Source organism: Pan troglodytes, chromosome 6 (genome assembly GCF_028858775.2).
Source record: "Pan troglodytes isolate AG18354 chromosome 6, NHGRI_mPanTro3-v2.0_pri, whole genome shotgun sequence".
NCBI lineage: Eukaryota > Metazoa > Chordata > Mammalia > Primates > Hominidae > Pan > Pan troglodytes.
Window position 1 is genome coordinate 169586571 of NC_072404.2, and position 24723 is coordinate 169611293.

Consider the following 24723-nt stretch of genomic DNA (forward strand, 5'->3'; position numbering starts at 1 on the left):
GGAACGATCTGTTTCAAGGTTAGAGAGAACCGAGCTGTAAACCATCTGGACGCTTTTTCGATGTGGCTATTTAATCATCTTTCCACTCTGCTCTATAGCATCTATGTTTTCAGGTTTTCTCTGACTCAGTAAATGCAGTGCTGGGAGCAGCACCTGAGTCTGTCTGATTCAAAATTAAATTATTCTTAGGTGAATTCAGGGCCCAGAGGCAGGCTGTGGCCACTATCATTAACACTATCGCCAGGCCCAAGGGTTCTGTCTTTCTCATTGACCAGGAAGGGAGAATACAATCATCAATTTATGTTAAATTTGATGTGTACACCCACAGAGTTGCACATAGCATCCTCCTGTAACAATCTTTTCAGTATTTGTCTTTTGTTGATCATTACTCATCTTGTATATTTAGGGTTTTTTTTATTATGAGTTTCATGAGGAGGTTGTATTCAAAAAAGCCTCTGGGTATATTTATGCTTTCTACTATTCATTTCCCTTCCATTACTTGACAAATTGGGGGCATTCTATCATTTTATATCTCTTTCTTCCCTAACAACCACCTTTTCTTCTCTGCATTTATTATCACATATGTATTTATCTACTACAGGAAAAACAAACCAATCCTTTAGATATGTATCTCCTCAGAAACATGCCTAGAATTTTATATAAATGGGATCATCATACATGTAGACCAATATTTTTAAAGTCAGCATAATGTTATTTAAAATTGTGTTATTGATATAACTGGTAGCCCCAGATAATGCAAAAGGTGAAATACTGTATATACCCATCTCTCTACTAAGTATAAAAGTTATGAGCAAAATATTAACAAGTGGAGTTCAGCTGTGTACCAAAATCATAATATGCTAAAGTCAGGTTTAATGATTACAACAGCATTTAAATATCAGGAAATCAATCAACAAAATTTATTAGAACTACAAAATGATAGAAAAATCCTTATGATTAAGTCGCTAGGTGCTGAAAAAGGGATCTGATAAAGTTTATCAACAGCTCCTAATAAAAATCCTTGCTAATGTAAGAATAAATAATTGCTTAAATATGCTAAAGGTTGTTTACCAAGAACCAACCATCAGTGAAAACCATTCTAAATGACAAACAATAAAACCATTTCAATTATAGTCAGGTATCAGGCAAGAATACTCACCATCACCATTAATATTTAATATGTTCTTGAAGAAAGTGCAACCAAACCAAATGATTAAAATAAGAACTAGAAAATAGAAGAAAAAAAGACAACTTTTCTCTCATAATAGAATTTTATTTCTGAAAAACCTAACATATATTAGTTTTCATACACACCATGGAATACTATGCAGCCATAAAAAATGATGAGTTCATGTCCTTTGTAGGGACATGGATGAAGCTGGAAACCATCATTCCCAGCAAACTATCGCAAGGACAAAAAACCAAACACCACATGTTCTCACTCATAGGTGGGAATTGAACCACGAGAACACATGGACACAGGAAGGGGAACATCACACACCGGCGACTGTTGTGGGGTGGGGGAAGGGGGGACGGATAGCATTAGGAGATATACCTAATGTTAAATGACGAGTTAATGGGTGCAGCACACCAACATGGCACGTGTATACATATGTAACAAACCTGCATGTTGCACACATGTACCCTAAAACTTAAAGTATAATAATAATAAAATAAAATTAAAAAAAATCCAAATGTCAAAAAAAACTAATAAGAACATATCTTAATATGGCTAAATACAAGAAATATATTATGAAATCAATAGCTTTTCTCTTCACCAATATAAATACCTTGAAGTGAAAATGGAAAAAATATTCCGTTCACAATAAGAACAAAAATATAAAAAGACTTCAAATAAATCTGACATGAGCTCCAGAAGATTGAACAAAGCAAACTATAAGATCTTGTTAGAAATTTGAAAACATTAAAAAAATTGTATAATATTAAATAAGAAAACAATATTTAAAATGTTAATTATTTGAAAGTTGATATCAAACTTTAACACAATCCTAATTAGAACTCTGAAACTGCTTTAGTGTAAACATTTTGCAAAATGATCTTGGTTGTCATATATAAGAATGAACACCTTTGTGTAGCCATGAAGCATTTCAAAATGCATAGTAATGTATACTCTTTTACCTGCAGTGAAAACACACAAGAATGACGTTATATTCAACTCAATGACAATAATAGCTAACACTTTGAATACTTATTATGTACCAGGTATTGTAATTACTTTATTAAATTTGTGTATCAAGTATGAGGTAGGTACAAATATTATCTACACTTTACAGAGGCACAAAAAATTGAGAAATTTTCAGCATCTCTCATAGTGAATGGTATAAACAGGATATGAATCACAGTCTGGCTGAATCCACAGTCCAAGCTTAAAACTATCAAATTTTCCATAGAAGTAGCAAAGAGAGTGCTGAAAAACTGGAGAATTTGAAAGAAGCTGCCAACATAAACGAGTATTTGACATGAGAAACACTAGGGATAGGGTGACACACTTAGAACACAGTGCTGGCGTAACTAACTCTTCATCTACAAAGACGTAATGTAAGTCTCATTGTACAAATACACAAAATTACGTTCCAATTGGATTAAAGGCTTAAATGTTTTTAAAAGTCTATAATTTGGTTTCATAAAAAGAGAGAAATTTTTAATCAAAATAGGAAATCCTGAAGCTATAAAAGATAGCCATATTTAATTTGCCATATAACATTTTAAATTTTAATTTTAAAAAAGGCAAAATTAGTAGACAAATAATGGAAAATATTTACAATCCAGGTAACAAGTAAAAGGAGTGTATCTACAACTGATAAGGAATTCTTCCAAATTGAGCACAAAAAGACAAATAAATAATAGAAAATGAACAAAAATATTTTAGAATTAGCTCAATCAAGCCTGAAACCAAGGCCTGCTTTGTTTGGGAAATTGATTCATAGAGCAAACGTTCAGGAATGTGTTAGATATTTTTTGCATTCATTATTGGCACTTGGTGAGAAGGTAGACCTACAGCTCAAAATTTGTACAACTGCTACAGGATCCCTTGAATTTGTAACAGGGCCACTCGTTCTGAGAAAGACATTGTATTTTCTAGCCAAGGAGAAAGCCAGCTTCAAAAAATCACAACTTCGACCAAGACGGGAAGTTTGTTGATTTCAGGAAGAACTCATCTGTAGCACCCATCGGGGCATCCAAGCTTATCCACTAGATAAGTGGAGCCACCTCACCTGTCATGGTCACAAGCAGCAAAGTCCAAAATGGAGACTGGGGTGGTCAGAAATGCCTGGAATCACACCTAACCATGGCAGTGGTGAGTTTCTCAAAGAGAAAACAAATTCTCACTGTCTCCGGCAGCATCATTAGCAATTGACCCTCCATCAAGGAATGTGACCCGGACTAATTTCTAAGTGTAAAAATTGCATTCTTTGCTGGTTTCTTTTGGTGTTATTGCATATCAGCCCCATTGTTGCCACCCTTGTAACAGCTGAGGATGTAATCATTCATTTCTTCAGCAAACATCTAGGGAGCATCTCTATTATAACCCAGTCACTGTTAGGCACTGGGAATAGAACTGTGGCAAAACAAACTAAAATTTGCTTCTTGGCATCTGGTCCTGGCCATGAGACTATAAGAGGATTGGAATTACCCTCCTAACATAAACAACTATAAAATGGGATAAAATGTGGAGGAAAAAATCAGTTTTCATGTATTGGACAGCAGGCAGTGCACAGCTGTGATCTCCGAGAAAAGAAAAACAAATGAATGAACCATGCCATCCTGTGGGCTTTCTGCGTGAATGCTGTACTGCAGCACGAAGGGGAAAAATTCAAGACCTGCAGTCTTGCCAAGTTAAGAAGACAGAAGTCAGAGTTCAAGAAAAGAAGATGGCTACAGTTTATGAGACAGAGTACCCAAAAGGAGGAAACTAGAGAATACTCACAAAATCTATTTAAGTAATTCCTTTTAATGGCAAAACCACAATTACTTTATTATTATTATTATACTTTAAGTTCTGGGGTACATGTGCAGAATGTGTAGGTTTGTTACATAGGTATACACGTGCCACAGTGGTTTGCTGCACCCATCAACCCGTCACCTACATTAGGGATTTCTCCTAATGCTATCCCTCCCTTTACCCCTCCACCCCCCCACAGGCCCCAGTATATGATGTTCCCCTCCCTGTGTCCATGTGTTCTCAATGTTGAACCCCCACTTATGAGTAAGAACATGCAGTGTTTGAAAAACCACAATTACTTTTGCACCAGCCTAATACATAGATTTCCCTTTGAGACCTCGGTTAATTATTGACCTTTATATGTGAATAATGAAACACCAAAAGGCAGAACAAAATAAAACTCCAAGGAAATAACAATTACAGAACTCTGTTAGATGAAGTATTCCCAGAGCTCATATATTGTCAGGAATTATTTAAGTTTCTTCTAACCGTGAGACATTAAACAGAGACCCCAGGAAAGTAGTTTCTTAGGATGAGGTTCAATTAGCACTCAAATATAGTCATGTGTCACATAATGGCATCTTAGTCAACAATGGATGTAGGACATTGGTCCCCTAAGATTATAATATCATATTTTTATTGTATCTTTTTTATGTTTAGGTATTTTTAGATATACAAAAATTACCACTGTGTTACAACTATCTACAGTATTCAGTAGAGTAACATGCTGTACAGGTTTGGAGCCTTGGAGCAATAGGCTATGCCATATGGCCTAGGTGTGGGGTAGGCTGTACCATCTAGGTTCGTGTAAGTACTTTCTGTGATGTTTGCACAATGGCAGAACCGCCCAATGATACATTTCTCAGAACATATCAGATATATTGTTAAGTGATGCATGACTAATGGCCACTATGGAATAACCCTTAAAACATCTTTTTTAAAAACCTTGAATAAGTCAGGTTAATCCACAAATAATTAATTGCCTGTCATAAAAAGTCCAATATTCTTTGAAGGAAAACAAAAAGTCCTAAATTCAACAAGAGAGAATTAAAAATATCTGGTGTTAATTTAAAAATAAAACATGATATATGCAAAGGAGCAGGGAAATGTGACTCATAATGGGGAGAAATATCAGTTGATAGAAACAGAACTGCTGATAACAAAGATAAGGGAATTAGCAGAAAAACACATTAAAACTGCTAAGATAAATGTATTCCAAACGCTCAAGGCTATAAGGAAAACCATGAACATGATGATAAGAGAAATTAAAGATTATAAGACACCCAGATAAAATTTCTAGAGATTAAAAAAAAATAAAAATTCTCTAGATGAACAGCAGGTTAGATACCACAGAAGAAAAAAAAAAAAACTTCTAAATTGTAAGCAGTAGCAATAGAAAACTATTTAAAACCAAGAACAAAGAGAAACTTTAAAAAAAAAAGCCTGAACAGCATGTCAATAAGCTGTCGGACAGTATAAAGTAGACTAATATACCTGTCATTAAAGTTCCAGAAAGCGAAGAGAGAAAAGAAAACAAACTTTTGAAGAAATAATGACTGAATTTCTTCCAAATTTGGTAAAGAACTCAATAAACTCCATAAAGAAAATAATAACAAAGAATATGATAATCAAGTTACTTAAGATGAGTGACAAATAGAACATCTTAATGGCAGCCAAAGGAGTGAGACATGTTTGGAAGAACAAACCTAAGAAAACAGCTGACTCTTCAACAGAGGTGCTGCGAGCCGGAGGACATTGGAATGAGATCATTTAAAGTGCTGGGAGGCATAAAACACTGTCAATCTAGAATTCTACACACCACAGAAATATCTCTCAAAAATAAACATTAAGAATTTGTATAGGCCCAGCTACTTAAGAGGCTGAGGCAGAAGGATCCCTTGAGCCTAGGAGTTTATGGCTGCAGTCAATGATCATACCACTGCACCCCAGCCTGGGCAACAGAATGAGACCTTTTTCTCTTAAAAAAAATTATATATATAAAGATAAATATATATATAAAGATATAGATATATAAAAAGATATATATAAAGATATAGATATATATAAAGATATATATTTTCAGAGAAAATCAGACAGTATTTATTGGCCATAAACCTATACTATGAGAAACTTAAGGGAAGTTCTTTGGAGTAAGAAAAATTACACCAGATGAAAAGTTACATCTACGTGACAGAAGGAGGTGTGCCAGGAATGATAAATGTTGTCAACATATGGCTAGGTTTTGGGTGGAAATTTTTGTAGAATTAGTTAACTAGTTCTTTAAAATATCCTTCCTTTTCTCAAAGGGTCCTTTAAATATAATAAAATATGTCCAGCTCCTCTGAATGTAATCTCATGTAAGACTTCTGTCTGAACCTTTGTCCTGCTCTAAACACTGACATGGAAAGTGAAAATATAAACACATAAAACCTTTGGAACATGTTAGAACTTTCTTGGACAATAGTGGCAATAATACATCTGATCTAATATAGGGTGGACTATAACTGACAGTTTAAAGGACAGATTTCCTATATCATTATGCCTAGAAGCTCCCCTTAATACTCCTGGAGGATTTTAAATTTTGTTTAAAAGGAAAGATCCAATTATAAGCTATCTATGTTATCTAATTTTAACATAAAGACATAGATTAAAATTAAGTGAATTTTAAGGCTGGGCATGGTGGCTCATGCCTGTAATCCCATCACTTTGGAAGGCTGAGACTGGCAGATTACCTGAGGTCAGAATTCGAGACCAACCTGGCCAACATTGTGAAACCACATCTCTGCTAAAAATATAAAAGTTAACCAGGTATGTTGGTGGGCGCCTGTTATCCCAGCAGCTCGGGAGGCTGAGGCGGGACAATCGCTTGAACCCAGGATGCAGAGGTTGCAGTGAACTGAGATCATGCCACTGCACTCCAGCCTGGGTGACAGAGTGAGACTCCGTCTTAAAAAAAAAAAAAAATTAAATGGATTTTAAGAGATATACCATCCAAACCCTAGTCAATGAAAATCTTGAATGGCTATATTAATATTAGATAAAATAGACAACAAGGAATATTACCAGAAATAAGAAATATTTCATAATGATAAAGGAGTAAGTTTATTAAGAAGACTTAAGAATCCTAAAGATGTATGCAGCTAGCATTGAGCTACAATATTTGAAGCAATAATTGGTTGAACCAAAAGAAGAAATAGACAAATCCATAATTAAAGTTGTAGATCCCAACAATCCTCTCTGAGTAATTGATAGACTATGTAAAAACATTTAATAAGGATATGGAAGTCTTGAAAACACTATTAACCAAGTCAACCGAATTGACATTTGTGCATCACACCACTCATCAATAGAAAAATGCACATTCCTCTGAGTGCACGTGAAACGTTCACCAGAGTAGATTATATGCTGGGCCATTAAACAAGTCTCAATATATTTCAAAGGATGGAAATTACACAAAGTATGTTCTTTAACAGAAACAAACTAGAAATCAATACCAGAAAAAATATCTGGAATATATCTTGATAATTGGAAATTGAACAACATATTTCTAAATAACAAATCAGCCAAAGAAGAAACTGAATGTATTTTAAGTAAATGAAAATAAAAGCAATAATATCAAAATTTACGGTATGCAACAAAGCAATACTTAAAGGGGAATTTATATCTTTACCTGTTCATATTAGATCTCAGCTTTCACTTTGAAAAATTACAAAAAAAGATTTAAAACCCCAAGTACACAGAAGAAAAGTAATAAAAGAGCAGAAATCAACTACATAGAAAACAGAAAAATGTTAGAAAAAATGACCAGCTGGTTTTTGGAAAAGATCAATAAAATCAATCAAGAGCAAAGATAATGGGAAAAAAAATCAGACACCAAGCAAACATATTAATAATTTGGACAATATAAATGAAACAGAAAAGTCCTTGAAAGGCAGAAAGTATTACAGTTCACCAGTTAAGAAATAAGTAACCTGAATACCTGGATGTTGGTGTAATAAATTGAATTCGTAGTTTAAAAGCCCCACATATTAAAATTCAAGGCCCAAATTGATTCACTTGATCAATTCTACCAAACATTTATGTAAGAAATAGTACCAATTCTGCACAAACTTATTAGACAAATAGAAGAGGAGGAAGATATATTTCCAAAGTCCATTTCTTAGGGCAGTATTACCCTGAAATGAAAACCAAACAAAGAAGTTAAAAGAAAATAAAACCACAGATGACATTCCTTCATGAACACAGATGCAAAAATCCTCAACAAAATATTAGCAAATTGAGTCCAACAATATATAAAAAGGGGTAATACATCATGGTCGAATAGCTTATCCCAGCATGCAAGGTTGGTTTAACATTAGAAATCAAACAATGTAATTTACCATACTGACAGATTAAGACTAAAAAAGCAAAATAACATAATCATCTCAATAAATGCAGAAAAAGCATTTGAGAAAATTAAACATACATTTATTATAAAAACTCTGAGCAAACTAGAAATAGACAGGAATGTCTTCAACCTGATAAAAGATATCTATTAAAAATACCATAAATATCATACTCAATGGAGAAGAATGAAGGCTTTATCCTCAAGATTAGGGAAAAAAGCAAGGCTGTTCACTCTGACTACTTCTACTCAGCATTATACTAGCAGTTCTCTAGAGTGCAATAAGGCAACCAAAAGCAATAAAAAGTGTCTAGATAGAAAAGAAAGGAAATACCTATATACATAGGAAATACGATTTTGTAGAAAATTCTAAGAAATATACAGAAAATATCTACCAGAACAAATAATTACATGTATCAATGCTACAGAAAATAAGGTCAGGATACCCAAATGAATTTTGCATATTAGCAATAAACAATTAGATATTTAAATTAAAATATACATGTACTTTTATATGTACAAAGCATCAATTATAGTACATCCTTGGGAATAAATTTACAAAATATGGGCAAAATCTGTATTCTGAAAACTGCAAAACATTGCTGAGAGAAATTAAAGATTAAAACCATCTTCCTTTCAAGGTGTTTACACTCTAATGAAGAAAGCAGGCAATATTTAAGATAAATAGGTTAAAAAATATAAAATATGTATTAATATGATTAGACCTAGAGAAACAAATCAGAGAAAGGGGTATAAAAAGTCGGAGGCAAGGCGGTTAATATCTAGATATATTAGCTATTGAAGGACATGGAAGGCCTCACTTAGAAGGTGACTTGAGATAAAAGCCAAAAGAAATGAAAGGTCGAGAGCATTTCAGGCAGAAGAAAGAGGAATTGCAAAGGCCTTGAGAATGGCATGTGCCTGGCTTGCTTTAGGATGGACAGAGACTGGCGTGGCTGCAGTGAAGCAGATGGGACTGAGGGGAGAATACTGGGAGATGGATGCAGAGAGCTAAGAGGGAACTAGGTCCAGCAGGGCTGCCTGGTCCGTCAGGACTTTGGCTTTTCCCACAGGTGAGATGGGAAGCTGTGGGAGGGTTTCCCAGGGGAGCGATGTGATTTGCATATTTGAGAGATGGCCCTGGCCGCCTGGGAAAGCAGGTAGAAGGCCACTGCAGTACCTCAGGAAAGAATGCACATACCTTAGACAAGGGTAATGGTGGTGGGAAAGAGAAGAAATGGTTCCAAACCTATTTTGAAGGTAAACCAGTGGTATTTTCTGACCACCTAGGTGTAGGGTGTGTAAAACAGAGGGAAAGAGAAAAGATAGCCAAGAGTTTGACCTAACAACCAAGCTAATGGGGTTGCCACTATCTGAGAAGAGGAAAAAGGTTACAGGAGCTGGAGGTGTGGGAGTGGAGTAGAAGGGGCTCAGCTTATTCCCATTGACTTGAGGTGTCCATTTGACACTCAAGTACAGATGTCAGGGAGGCAGTTGGCCAGACAAGCCTGAAGTTCAAGGTCAGGTCCAGTGTGGGTTCAGGTGGTCTGGGCTGGAGACATGAATGTTGGAATCCTCAGCCAGACTGCGCATGGTTTTTAGAACCATGAGACTGGATAACACCACCTAGGAAGTGAGGAGATCCAAATATCAATCCTTGAGCACTCCAACATTCAGAGCTCAAGAAAACAAGGAGAAGCACAAAATAGCATGAAAAGAACCAGCGAGGGAGGTAGGAGAAAAGCAGGTGATGAGTGTCCGGGAAGCCAGGTACAGTCAGGGCTTCGAGGAGTAGAGAGACTGGTCATCTGTGTCAAGTAAGAGGACAGCTGAGAAATTATGACATTTAGCAAAGTGAGTCTCTGATAACCTTGAGAAGAGTAATTGTGGTTGAGTGGTGGGGGTGAGAGCATGACAGGCAGGAGTTTAAGAATGAATAGGAGGAGAAAAATGGAAGCATGGAGAATATTTTCAAGGGGAAGTAGACAGACAGTTTTCTAAAGATAAAATCAACATTGTCTAAAAAGTGGATAGTAAGGATCAAATGTATCCATAAGCAGGGAAACAAAAACTAATGAGGCATATTTACATCTACAGGAGGGTCAAAATTGAAGAAAAAACACCTTATGCTTCCAGAGAAGGGAAGAAAACATGCATTCATACATCTGTAGTGGGAGTGCACATTCCAAAAACATTTTTGAAAAAGAATTTGGCAATACCTATTTAATTTTAAAATTTGTAAATTGTTCACTTCACCCGTGGATATCTATTCTATACAAAAATGTGAAAACCACACATATATCAACAAAGACATAGATTGGGATCTTCATTACAACATTGTTTATAGAAAGAGCTCACTAGAAATGCTTATAATCTATCCTCATTATTCACAGCTTCTATATTTCCAAATTCACCCATGTGATAAAGTGTACCTGTGAGCCCCAAGGTGATCATCACAGCACTTTTGCCATCGTTCTCAGGCATAGTGGCAAAAGATTCGAGTTGTCCAATGTTGGCATTCCCAACTGCAGCAGAACAAAGCACTATTGTGCTTTCTCGTTTCAACTTTCATGCTGTGAACAACTGTCCTTTTCTGTTGTTCTATTTGGTGCTCCATTTTTTTGCATGTTTGTACCTTACACTGGTGATCTCACTGTTGAAAGTGGGTCCCAGGCGTAGTGCTGAAGTACTGTATAGTATCACTAAGGGCAAGAAGGCTGTGAACGCCTTATGGAGAAAATGTATCTTTGAGATAAGCTTTGCTTAGGCACAACTCATGCGTTGTTGGCCATGAGTCCGATGTTTATGAATCAACAATATATATTCAATAAGGTGTCCTTAAAAAGAAAGACACATAAAACAAGGTTATCTATTGATCATTTGACTAAAATGTTTTGGCTAGAGGTTCAAAGGAACCTAACGTTGAGTCTCTTCTAGAAGCAATGGTTCAGTATCCACTAGTTGCACATGAACTAGTGTTCATGATGACTTTATAGAACAAAGCAACCATAAATAACAGGAATGAATTGTCTCCCTTTGTTGAGAATTGTGTGAGTAAATTAAAGTATATCCCAAGGTGTGCACCATGCAATATTATGAACTCATTAAAGATCACTACTCAATCAAAGGAACCCAAGTCCTTGGAGTCATTTCCTTAAGGTACTGTTGCATGAGAAAACTAAGGTGCAGAGGAGCATAGTATGATGTCACTTTTTTTTTTTCTTTTGGAGATGGAGTGTCGCTCTTGTCACCCAGGCTGGAGTGCAATGGCGCGATCTCGGTCCGCCACAACCTCTGCCATCCAGGTTCAAGTGATTCTCCTGCCTCGGCCTCCTGAGTAGCTGGGATTACAGGCACGCACCACCATACCCAGCTAATTTTGTAATTTTAGTGGAGACGGAGTTTCTCCATATTGGTCAGGCTGGTCTCGAACTCCCGACCTCAGGTGATCCACCCGCCTCGGCCTCCCAAAGTGCTGGGATTACAGGCGTGAGCCACCGTGCCCAGCCAATGTGATGTCATTTCTAACCTTTGTCATCTCTCTCTGTGATTTCATGTGGTTGCCTGAGCATGCATAGAGTGATGTCCATCCACCAAGTCAGCAATGTGGGCTCTGGGGGTGGGTGTGGGTATCTGTGGAGCAATGTGCTTGCAGTGCAGAGGGCAGGGGCAATTAAAAGAAAACAGCACAGTTGATGGTATTTATGTGGGATGATGTTTGTACTATGAAGAAATTTGAAGGAAAAAGTCACAGTTAGTCTTCTATGTACTGACTTGTAGGGATGCCCATGTTGGAAAAAGAGCAAGTTGCAAAATAATGTGTACAATGTGATTCTATTCTAGTAACAACTCTGCTTATTATATGTGTCTTAGAATTAGTGAGAAAAAGGTTTCTAAAAATATCAAGAGGTTGAGAGTTTTGTAGAAAAGTTTGCTTTTTAACGCTTATTTCTTTTTCTTTTCTTGCTCTCTCTTTTTTTTTTTCTGAGATGGAATTTCACTCTTGTTGCCCAGGCTGGAGTGCAATGGCCCAATCTTGGCTAACTGCAACCTCTGCCTCCCAGGTTCAAGAGATTTTCATGCCTCAGCCTCCCAAGTATCTGAGTCTACAGGCATGCACTACCACACCTAGCTAATTTTGTATTTTTTTCTTTTTTAGTAGGGATGGGGTTTCACCATGTTGGCCAGGCTGGTCTTGAACTCCTGACCTCAGGTGATCCACCTACCTCGGCCTCCCAAAGTGCTGGGATTACAGGTGTGAGCCAGTACACCCAGCCTTTAATGCTTATTTATATTGGCTTGTCTCAGTAAGTCCAATAAGTATGTTTTGTTGAAATTTGAAAAAAAATACAAATAAAATGTGAAAAAACATCCATTAGCTAAATATTATTCAGCTAACAAAGAAAGGATATAGCCATTTTAATAGCTAATTAATTTTGAAAATAGCACCAGCAGATACAATTTTATTATAAGATTCTGACTTGTTATATGTAATGCTTTAAAATTCTTTGTCTATTTTTTCTTTTAGGAATCATTAAGAGCCATCAGATATGAAATATCTCCAGATAGAGAGTATGCACTTTTTTCATACAATGTGGAACCCGTGAGTATTATCCTTTACTGCCTACAAAAGAATTGTTTCTTTATTCTAATATCTCATTAAGTATATTTCCTTGACTCTTCTATACTTAGTGAACTTTGAATCCAGAAATATTTTGTACATCCTGGAAGTCTCTTTTGCATATCATACTGCCACCTAGGAGAGAGGAAAGGTATAAATATCTGCTTGGCAGGGGAAAAAAGTCACATACTTTAGAGGCTCTTTCATAGACTTTTCTTAGGAGGATGGTAAGAACTTGTCTCTTCATAGACACAAATCTTGCCCTTTTGTGCAATTATTTTTCTGGCTGTTTTCTCAGTGAAATAATAGATTTTATCCTAAGAACAAAAAGCAACTGCCAGGTTCTCCTTAAACTGAAATAATAAGTTAATTATCTCCTGGTCATCATAGTGTTCTAGTGAAGACCTGAGGCTATCACTTCCATTATTTAAATGCCTATTTTTAGCACTTCCTGTATATATGAGCCTCCCATAAAATTTCACCAGAATTTTCTGTAAAATCTCACTGTGTTTTAGTAGCAGTGTAAAACTTCCTAGGCCAGGATCTTCCTTCTTCTTCTTGTTTTTTCATTTGACATGCTCGTATTTCAAATTTCATTTTGGCTCTTTAATTTTAAATAGCTGGAAGGTGAAGTTTATTTGTATAAGTGGAGAGGATGTTCAGTTTACAAGAGATAAGCAACTTTGGAAATGTGTGTTTTAAGAACTTTCCTCTCTGGCAAATAAGATATAGAGTCTACTACTGCCTCCCTGGCATTTCTGAGACCATTTGAAATAGAGTTTCCTGGTGCTTCTGTGAGGTGTAATGACTCCTGCATTTTAATTCAGGTCAGAATGGCTCTGTGGTGAGTTTGAGAGAATCTTTTCTGGCATGAGACAGTCAAGCTTTTTGGTTTATATCCACTGGGAAAGCTGGGGTATTGGTTTGTATGAAGATGCAAGTTCAATTCTGAATTCTTAAACTTTCTTTTAGAAGTTGATTGGACAACTAGATTACTGGAGATTTCAACTTTATTCTTCCAACTGTAGATTTTTTTGGACTCTGTTTCAGTCTTCCATTTTTCTATTTTTAAATGTCCATTCTATAAAGGTTTTCATTTTTTCCATCCAAATTCTTTGAAACAATGGGGCATCTTTGTCTCTGATTGGGATCAGTTGGTGAACTTGACATTCTAAAAGGCTTGGGACTCTGCCTTACCTAGACACAGCCTTAAACTTGCCTCTTTCAGCCTCAGGCACCTGGGTGTGATGTTCACGGATCATAGACCATTTCAGCTTCCTTCATCACCCTTGAAAACCACCAAAAATATAATCTCCACACCTGTATAAAAGAAAAATGTTAGCAGATATTTGAAAGCCTTACATGGATGTGTTCTGGTTTGCCCCAGGAGGCACAGCTAACACCTGAGTGAGAAAAGCCTAGAAAGACAAATTGATTTCAGGTTATCTTCCTAGAGAATCTTTAATCATCGGAGCACCCCAACAGTGGGATGGAGGTAATGAGCATTCCGTTCCCAGAAGCCTCAAAACAAAGTGAGGTATTGTTCTCCGGAATGTGACAGAGGGGTTCCCGCAGCCGTGTGATTGGAAGAGGCGTGCTCTCGTCAGTGGTGCTGTGGTTCTGTGCATGATACAATTCTCCACCACTTTCTTCGGCTTCCCAGCGCGCTGGAAGAGTGCCCTGGGATCCCATTGAACCAGAAACCATTTTGATAAAGATCATTTTGCTAAAGATGAGTCTTCACCATGTGGAGCACTGGCTGTAAACAGGAACCTTGAAATAACCCTTTCTCACTGGGCAGTATCTGTCGGTGTTTGGAGTAAGACTCTTCAGTTTGTCTTCTCAACTGAAGGAAAACCTAGAAAGTTTGAAGTGTATTTACAGAACTATAAAAATGATAAAATTGAAAATGTAAAAAGTCTATAGAAACAGATATTTTAAGTTGAATAAAATAAGTAATCCTTAATAGTTTTCAGCACTGAGCAGTTACTGTATACATGACTATTCAAGCAAGTATTCTCTGTTCTTCTGGTGGAAAAATTATAAGGGAAATTATAACCTATAGGTTATAAGTAGTGTGTCTTCTCTCTGAACTCCTTAGCGCTACACCAAGATACAATCCCAGTTCTTGAAATTCTATCAAATCCACAAAATATGTAATAAAAGGATTACATATGGGATTCTGCATGAGAATTTGGAGTTAGATATTAGGAAGATCTTCCTAACTAGATAAACTAAAATGTAAGTAATTTTAGAAAAGGGAGGGGTGAATTTCAAAGGAAGAGTCTAGGTCTGTGATTCTGGAATAAGTGGAATAGACCAGGACTTCCTAATCAGTATTTAGTATCAGTAATTGTTATTGCTAGTATTGTATTAATAGTATAATCAGTTAAAAATATTATATTATCCATTGGTATTCTTTAAAAACAATTAAAGATTCCATATTCAAATACATTTGAGAACTCTAGTTAAACAGATAAGTTTCTTGAAGTTCCTGATATTCTCATGTTGGTTACATAGTACTTCCCAAGTGGGTATTACAACATGTGATTCCAATCTAGTTATAATGAAACTAGAATTTGTTATTTGGATTCATGCTCAACATATTCTTATGTGTGTATCTCAAAGGCAGCTAGTGTAACTTGTTTATATGAACCAACTCAACTTTTCATTAAAAAGACTATCATAAAATTGTTTTAGTGTAAACCAACGTCGGATTACTGGATATCTTTCATTTATTTCAGTATGTTTCATTTGCAATAAAATTTTGGTATATTGGGTTACCACTGCACTAAAAAAAAAAAAATCCTACTATCCTACATTTCGTCAGGATAATTATAATCTCTTCAATCTCTGCTTCTCTTTGTTGCCTGCCCAAAGATTCTGGACTTGGAAGTCAAATAATCATAGGTTCAAGGGCTCATTCCGATGCTCACCAGCTATGTTTGCTTGAGCAACCCACTGAGCCTGATGCACTGCATCTCGGAGCCGTCTTCCTGGGAGACCCTGGGCTTCTGTTTCTCAGTGGTGAAGGGTGACCCAATGAATGTCAGCTCTCCTACACTTCCAGGGTATATGTGTTTGAGCACAGAGTAGTTCCGTATGTATACCCAGGGCCAGATTTAAGGCTCTATCCAATTTCATTGGAATGGAGTTGATGGATGCCTACATGAAATCAGCTGTCTTGGCAGTGGCTCAAGTAGAAGTGAGTAAGAGCTTTCCAGCACAGCATGGGTGGTAAGAGAAATGAGTAAACAGATCATTAAGGAGTTTAGACACAAATAGTACAGCAACGTCCTGAGAATAAGAGTTGAAGGAAAGATGTTTAAGTTTAATTTTTAGAATATGCATTGGGTATCTCTTCTTCTCATTTATTCAGACTAATTGCAATGTTATATCATTTCCCAGTTGTTTGGCATAGACTAATTTAATTTGTCCATTTTTATATTGTCAGATACTCAAAGACAGGGACAGGTCTTTTTATCTCCTATCTGTCCCCACCCCAGAGGACCCAGCACAGGGTCATCTGTGTACATTTAGTACTGAGCAAATATATTCGTGGTGTATCTTCTCTCCGAACCCCTTAGCACTATACCAAGATACAATCCAAGTTCTTGAAATTCTATCAAATCCACAAAATATGTAATAAAAGGAAAATACCTCAGTTGTGAAATATCCTAATAACGTTCCATGTTTATTCTAGAAATGTGGGATCATGCTAATTAGCATGCTTTTTCCTACTAAACTCTTCTAATATTACTAAATGTATAGCTTGGCTAGCATCCTTGAACATACACAAGTTAGCTCATCTTAACTATGCCAACCCTATGTTTTTTTTGAGAGCTTTAAAAGTAGCCTTTAAAAAGGTGTTTGAAATATCAATTATCAAGTAAATTTGAGAAACAGCAAACCCAATTTTCCATTTTTTCAAGCCTCAGACACCTATAGGTTATAAGTAGTGCATCTGGAATGTTGAAAATAATAAACAGTATTGTGTTTGTATTTATGTGGCACCAGCATTATAGTTTGCAATGTGTGCTTATTTACACCATCTTATTTTATCTCAAAAGATCATTCCTGTTCCAAAGAGACAACATGTGCTAAATGAGTTTTATTTTATTTTATACATAAAATTTCATAACATTTCTCAGTGTACAATTCCTGAATATTCTCTTGAAACTAAGTTAGACATTGGAGAAATAGCAATTTTTTATTTTTAATTTGAAAACTGCATTAACTATACTAATAAAGAAAAATTGCCTTAAAACAAATGTATCTAATTAGAGCAGCCATGCTTTTTTATATTGAGATATATTTGACAAATATGAAACATTTCCAAATCTCTTTGGGGAGAGGGAAAAAGAATGTAAAATGCATTATCTAAGATCATTTAAAAATATTAATACTTTTTCCTACTAAACTATTTTAATTTTACTAAATGTATAGCTTGGCTAGCATCCTTGAACATACACAAATTAGCTCATCTTAACTATGCCAACCCTATGTATTATTGAGAGCCTAAAAAGTAGCCTAGTATTAATATCTTAGATCATTTAAAAATATTAATTTCAAAGAGCTAAGAGAAAAATATTCTTCCTTGAAGAATCATTTCTGAAAGAGTCACTGAAGATTTGTGAGGAATTTCATTGCAATATTTAAAGGAGTTAGTTGAAATGATTGTTCTTAGTCAGATCATTGCCAGTGGAATATCATTCTGGTCCAAAATCTGGTCAGGTTTTAAGATTTTTTTCCTAAAATCCCAATCACACAGTCATTCAGTCAGTAAAATGGGTTGATACACTGATCTGTTTATAAACTGTTCATATAACTGAAACACATAAACCGATCCATTTTAGTTACTTGCCACTGCATAGCAAATTATCCCCAAACAAGCAGCTTAAGACAAACAACATGTATCATCCCAGTTTCTGCTGGTCAGAAATCTGGGCTCAAGTTAGCAGGATCCTTGCACTCAGGGTCTTCTATAAAGAAGACTGTGGTCAAGGTGACATCCGGGCTGCAGTTGCATCTGAGAGTTCACCTGGGTAGGAGTCTGCTTCCAAGCTCACGGCGTGGGTGTTGACAGGGCCCAAATGCCATCCTTAGAGATGGGTTCTGCTCAGTCCTGGGAGAAGATGGTTTGCTGCTGAGCTTTTCATGGCAGGAATTGGAAGCAGTTTTCATATATGATAAATTTCTACTATTTTCCTGCCATCGTGGTGAGTTGATAGAGCCCATTTTGCTCTCTAAGGGACTGTGAAATTTATAATTCATATAAAGCTTGAATAACACCCTGACGTGGATAATCCTGATCAAACCTGCTTGGTGAGGTGAACCCCAACTATATCCCAGAATCTTCTATGCACCCATCTGGTCGAGTTACCTATTTATCTATATCTTAATTAATTTTAAAAAATAACTTGAGGCTTTATAAATGTAATATAAGGGATTGGGCTATAAATTATTGAACCCATATTGTGGACTAAATTATAACTGCTGGAAACCAATTCAGGTAATTCTGAGTATACGAGTTTCTTTTTTTTTCTTTTCTTTTTTTTTTTTTTTGGTGGTGTCTCACTCTGTTGCCCAGGCTGGAGTGCAGTGGCGTGATCTCGACTCACTGCAACCTCCTCATCCCAGGTTCAAGAGATTCTCCTACCTCAGCCTTCTGAGTAGCTGGCATTACAGGCACCTGCCACCACACATGGCTAATTTTTTTTTTTTTTTTTTTTGAGACAGAGTCTCACTCTGTCACCTAGGCCAGAGTGCAGTGGCACGATCTCAGCTCACTGCAACCTCCGCCGCCCAGGTTCAAGTGATTCTCCTCCCTCAGCCTCCCAAGTGGCTGGGATTATGGGCATGCACCACCACACCTGGCTAATTTTTGTATTTTTGGTATAGACAGGGTTTCACCATGTTGGTTAGGCTGGTCTCAAACTCCTTACCTCATTTGATCCACCCGCCTTGGCCTCCCAAAATGCTGGGGTTACAGGGGTGAGCCACCACATCTGGCCAATTCTGAGTATATGAGTTTCTATGTTGCAAGAAATATAGCTATTGTTATAATATAGTTCTGATGTTTACTGCCATCCCTTCTTCATTACAAGAAGGGATGAAATCTTTGTCCAGGAGTGGCTAAGGGAATTGTGTTTCTTGATTCTCGTGCCCTTGGACTGGTTCTTTCTGCACTATCTACAGAGCCTTTCCTGGGCCCACCTCTGGGAACCAGTTGATCCAAGCGTTTTCTGCTGGACGAAGGCCTTGCACATTCTCATGTGTGGGGGCTGCTATGCAGAATTGCTATCTGTCTCCCTCTGCAGTGGCCTCAGAGGGCAAACTGAAGAGCAGGGCCTGCGTGTGCCATTTCTACCACGCCTGCTGCCCTTTCTGCATCAGCCCAGTAGCTGCTGCTGCAGCAGCAGGAGGCGAGTCTCACCTTCAGCACATTCTCCTTCTGAGAAGGTGGTGGATGAACAGCCTGTCCACCACCCACTGAGACCAGAAGCTGCCCCTTCACTGCCTGGAAGTGCATCCTGCACCCATCAGCATCACTCCAAGCCCTTTTATCCCGGGATGAATTCCCGTGTCTCAATCCCAACCATCTTTCCTTTGCGACTGAATTTATAAATAATGGTCCAGATTGTTTTGTCAGCATCCTGCCTGACATGTTACTCTTAGCTGATATAAGGCCAACTTCTCTGTGACTCTTACTACATGAGATTATCAAAAATGGTCATCACTGATTTTTGAAATGTGTGTTTTCACATAGCTCTTAGCACAATGCGTGCAGTTTCATAATACTGTGAAAATCAAATCATATATCCACATTCTTGGGAAACTGTTTAAAGGCTAAGCCTGTGTAAGCAGTGTAAGATAATGCTGATGTGGGCTCCTGTCCCTTGTAGACTGCTGCCTCCTGTTGTGAATCTGACCAGCAGCCTCAGAGGAAAGAGATTGTTTCTGTTGTGGAAGGCCACTGGGTGCTGTTGGTTTCCATCTGTTTTTGAAATTATAGATTTTTGGGGTGTTTTGTAGTTGTATTGTTTTGACACAGAACTGGCTCAAAACTAACAATTATTTTCTTGTTTGTTTTTTATTTTTATTTTTACTCAGGTTTTGGAGCTAAATGTAAAAGCACAAGCTTAGGCATAGAAAAAATGTAGCCCAAACAATGGTTCTTTTCTCAACAAAATGCAAACTTTGTTAAGGTAATGCTGTGCGTGTGTGTGTGGGGGGGGGGTCTGTGTGTGTGGCGTGTGTGTATGTGTGTGGTGTGGTGTGTGTGTATGTGTGTGTGGTTTGTGTGTGGTATGTGTATATGTGTGTGTGTGTGTATGTGTGTGTATGTGGTGTGTGTATGTCTGTGGTGTGTGTATGGTGTATGTGTGGTGTGTATATGTATGGTGTGTATGTGTGTGGTGTGTGTGTGGTACATGCATATGTGTGTGGTGTGGTGTGTATGTGGTGTGTGTATGTGTGGTGTGGTGTATATGTGTGGTGTGTATTTGTGTGGTGTGGTGTGTGTGTGGTATGTGTATAAGTGTGTGGTGTGTGTGTATGTGTGTGGGGGGTGTATGTGAGTTTGGGGTGTATGTGTGTGCTGTGTGTGGTGTGTGTGGTGTAGTGTTTATGTGTGTGTGGTGTGTGGTATATGTATATGTGTGTGGTGTGTGTGTATGTGTGCGGTGGGTGTACGTGTGTGGTGTGTTTATGTGTGTTGTGTGTGTGGTGTGTGTATATGTGTGTGGTGCATATGTGTGTATATGTGGTGTGTGTGTGTTGTGTGTGTGATGTTTGTGTGGTGTGTGTGGGGTGTACGTGTGTGGTGTGTGTGGTGTGTGTGTTTGTGTGCTCTGTGTGTGTGGTGTGTGTATGTGTGGTGTGCGTGTGTGTACGTGGTGTGTGTGTGTTTGTGTGATGTGTGTTTTTGTGTGGTGTGTGGTGTGGTGTGTGTGTATATGTGTGGGGTGTGTGTGTGGGTGTGTGGGTGGTGTGTGTATGTGTGTGGTGTGTGTGTGGTGTGTTTGGTGTGTTGTGTGTGTATGTGTGTGATGTGTGTGGTGTGTATGCTGTTTGTGTGTGTGTGGTGTGTGTGTGGTATGTGTATGTGTGTGTGGTCTGTATGTGTGTGTGGGGTGTATGTGTGTGGTGTGTGTGTATTTGTGTGTGTGGTGTGTGTGTGGTATGTGTATGTGTGTGTGGTCTGTATGTGTGTGTGGGGTGTATGTGTGTGGTGTATGTGTGTGTGTGATGTGTATGTGTGTGGTGTCTGGTGTGTGTGTGGTGTGTGTATGTGTGTGTGGGTGTGTGGTGTGTGTGATGTTTGTGTGGTGTGTGTGTGGTGTATATGTGGTATGTGTATGTGTGTGGGGTGTATGTGTGTGGTGTGTGTATGTGTATGTGGTGTATGTGTGTGTGGTGTGTGTGGTGTGTGTGTATGTGTGTGATGTGTGTGTAGTGTGTGTGGTGTTTGTGTATATGTGTGTGGTGTGTGTGGGGTGTATGTGTGTGGTGTGTGTATGTGTGTGTGGTATGTGTGTATGTGTGTGAGCGGGTGTATGTGGTGTGTGTGTGTGGTGTGTGTGTTTGTGTGGTGTGTGTGGTGTGTGTGTGGTGTGGTGTGTGTATGTGCGTGGTGTATGTGGTGTGTGTATGTGGTGTTTGTGTCTGTGGTGTGTGTGTGGTGTATTTGTGTGTGGTGTGTGTATGTGTGTGAGCGGGTGTATGTGTGTGGTGTGTGTATATGTGTGGTGTGTGTGTTTGTGTGGTGTGTGTGGTGTGTTTTTGTGTGGTGTGTGTGTATGTGTGTGGTGTGTGTGGTGTGTGTATGTGGTGTTTGTATATGTGGTGTGTGTGTGGTGTGTATGTGGTATGTGTATGTGTGTGTGGTGTGTGGTGTGTGTATGTGTGTGTTTGTGTGTGTAGTGTGTGTGTGTGTGTTGTTCTGGCTAGTGGGGGAATTGGAGGATTTTACTTACCTGCAGCATTCCAGCGGATCTACAGGTTTTGAGGTTTCAGGATCGATTCTTTTGTGTATAGTTTTTGCAGAGCATGTGAAATATTTATTTGTCTCATGCAGGGCTACAAAAAGAGGTTTTGCACACATCCCCAGACAGGGGGAAGTCCTAATGAGACCATGCATGCCGGGCCGGCCTGCAGTGGAGGGGTTGTCATAAGTGGCAGTTTGTGTCCGTGATTTGAGGAGCACAGAAAACACCTCCCCTACCATCACCCCACACAGGGACACCGCTGTGAGTCGCCTTCTAATTGGTCTCTCTGCTTCTCCCGTGCCCCCATCCCGCTGGTCTGCACAGCGTGGCCACAGTGATCTTTTGACAGGTAAATCAGGGCGCATCTCTGTCTGTCTCCACCGCTGCATAGTAGTGATGGACGCTCACTCCCTGCTGAGGCCCGAGGCCAGGAGACCTGACCCCACACTCCACACTCTGCCCAACCACGATGACCTTTCTGTGTAACTCAGTGCTCCTGAGTCCCTTCCAAATTCAGGGCCTTTGAACTCATAGTGCCTTCTCCCCCTAGAACATTCAGACCTATAGGGAAACACACATGCCTTTTGTAGTAGAAGGGGAGGAAATAGCTGAAAATGTAGGTAGCTTTGTTTCTAGGCCTAGTGAAAGAATCACTGAGTTCCTTTCAATGCATTATTTTATTATTCCCCCCAAATTTTGAGATACGGTCACTTGTTGAGAGTGATGGTGGAGGAGTGGGCCAGTTTGAGGGAGTGTGATCTGGAGACAGAATGCAAGAGCGGTCTCAGCAGGCCGGGCACAGCCCCTGTGGATGGATGCACGGGAAATACCAGGCTCTTGGGGGAGGAGGCTGCTCGCTATCTCCCATGAGTATTCAGCACCCACGGCCTGCACGGAGACCCTGGTAGGTGTCCCCTGGGGCTAGGAATTTGGCAAGTAAGAGAGATCAGGTATTTTCAGAGGAGTGATGATTGCCACAGGCCTCAGAAACACCGGGTCTGGGAAGAGTGAAGCCAAGAGGAGCCAGAGGTAGAAAATGGTGTTGATGGATTAGTAGTGTTGAGTTGGGTCAGAAGTCCAAGGTGGTGGGGTAACTTGTGCAAAGGCAGTGGAAGGGTATAGTGGGGATATCAGAAGGTAAGTGCAGCTAGGTTCCCGTAATGATGGGATTCATAGGAGAAGTGAAAATATGAAGGACGGGTCAAGGGCTGACAGGTTTGAACAAGGCGTAGTTCGGGGGAGGATGACCTGGAAGACACTCAGTGGTGCTTTAGGAGGGGGACAGAGAGCCTCAGAGATCCCAGGGACTCACAGGAGGAGGAGGAGGAAAGATTCGGGGAGGGTCGTGGGGAAGGACCCCCCTGTCCATCTTGCAGCGTTTAGAACATGGGAGGGTGGGATTAGAAAGAGCCTGCATGGAAGAGAGGAAGCCAAGACCCCTGAGAGCCAGGCCTGTGCAGGTGGGAGCTGGAAGGGGACAAACTCCAGGAGAGACTGCTGGTGCAGGAGCAGCTGGCTGATCAAAGGGCAGATGTTTCAGGGAACACCGTGGAAGTTTAGACAGCCAGGGGCAGATCAAGGATTAGGTCCTCCAAAGCCGTGTGGGGTGTCTGTGAAGAGCACTGTTGCTTGGCCTCCTGCAGTGATAATGTAGTAATAATAAGTTCTGAAGACCACCCACCAGCTTGCCAAGGGGATCTGACTCTTCTCCATGAACCAGTGACATGCCTGTAATTGGTAAGAAAAGAAGTGAAGAAATGTAAATGAAGAGAGAGTGGGTTTGTTGAGTGAGATGTGAGATAGAGAACACTCGATTGCTTTCATTGTAATGTAGCGAGGGGAGAATGACTCAAGTACTTCTGGAAGGATTGGTTCTTCAATTCCGACGTAGCTGGCCATTATCGTAGCTCATTAGTGGCAATTACTTTCAGAGACTCAAAAGCAACTAATATAGACCCAGTTACTCAGGCCTTCTGAAGAACAATTAAGGCATAGAGACTTTTAGTGTGGATCATTATCTCTACTTCATGGTTACAGCATTTTTAAACTACGACAAACTGTACAGATGAATCATTGTTGTGTGTTACGACCAATTCCATTTGTGATTTAGGGCTCCAACTGCTGTGGAGAAGATAGTTTCACAACATGTTAACTTAAGGTGCCAGCCATAGCATTACCAGTAATATCACACGCATTGCCATTTTAGCACAGGGTTAAAATTAGAAAACCATTTCTTGAAACAGGTTAGGACATGCTTTTGCTTGTCTTCTGCTCAACTAAAATTATTGTTTTTATGATGCCAAATAGACTTTCTAGAATGTCATTGTCAAAAGTTTATGGTGTTCCCGCTTCTCTCTTGGTGTTTTTCACAGTAAGGCAACTCATCATTGCCGAGCCTGGCGACGCTCTCCATGCACAGCATAGCAAGTGCCTGGGAATGTTGTAGTTTTCGCAAACAATAGGTTTTTGTTTTCTAATGTTCTTTTTCCCACTGTATCAGGTTGCTTTAGTCTTGAGAGTTTATGATAGATGGAAGTTTGAGCATTGAGAGAGCCTTGGGTACCGTCCTGGCAGGCTGCGTGCAAGAGTAAGCAGGGGCTATTCGGGCTTGGCAGGCTTTGGTGAGGCATCAGCTGTGACTGTGCTTTGGGCCAAGTCCATAACCACAGTTTTGGAATCTGTAGAAATTAATGAGCGTAAGTGGTGAGTTGCTTGAACAGTTCCCAAATTGGGTGCCGCCTTGGGTCTCTCAGTGACTTGCCTC

At 38.9% G+C, this 24723-nt stretch overlaps 1 protein-coding gene across 6 annotated transcripts in view; it reads left to right on the plus strand.

Moving 5' to 3' along the window:
* Window positions 1-24723, plus strand: part of DPP6 (dipeptidyl peptidase like 6) — a 1137219-nt gene that overhangs the window by 793128 nt on the left and 319368 nt on the right. For all 6 annotated transcript variants that reach the window (XM_063813862.1, XM_016956857.4, XM_024357620.3 and 3 more), the window contains 1 exon segment: window positions 12877-12951. In XM_063813862.1, coding sequence (XP_063669932.1) covers window positions 12877-12951 — 75 coding nt within the window.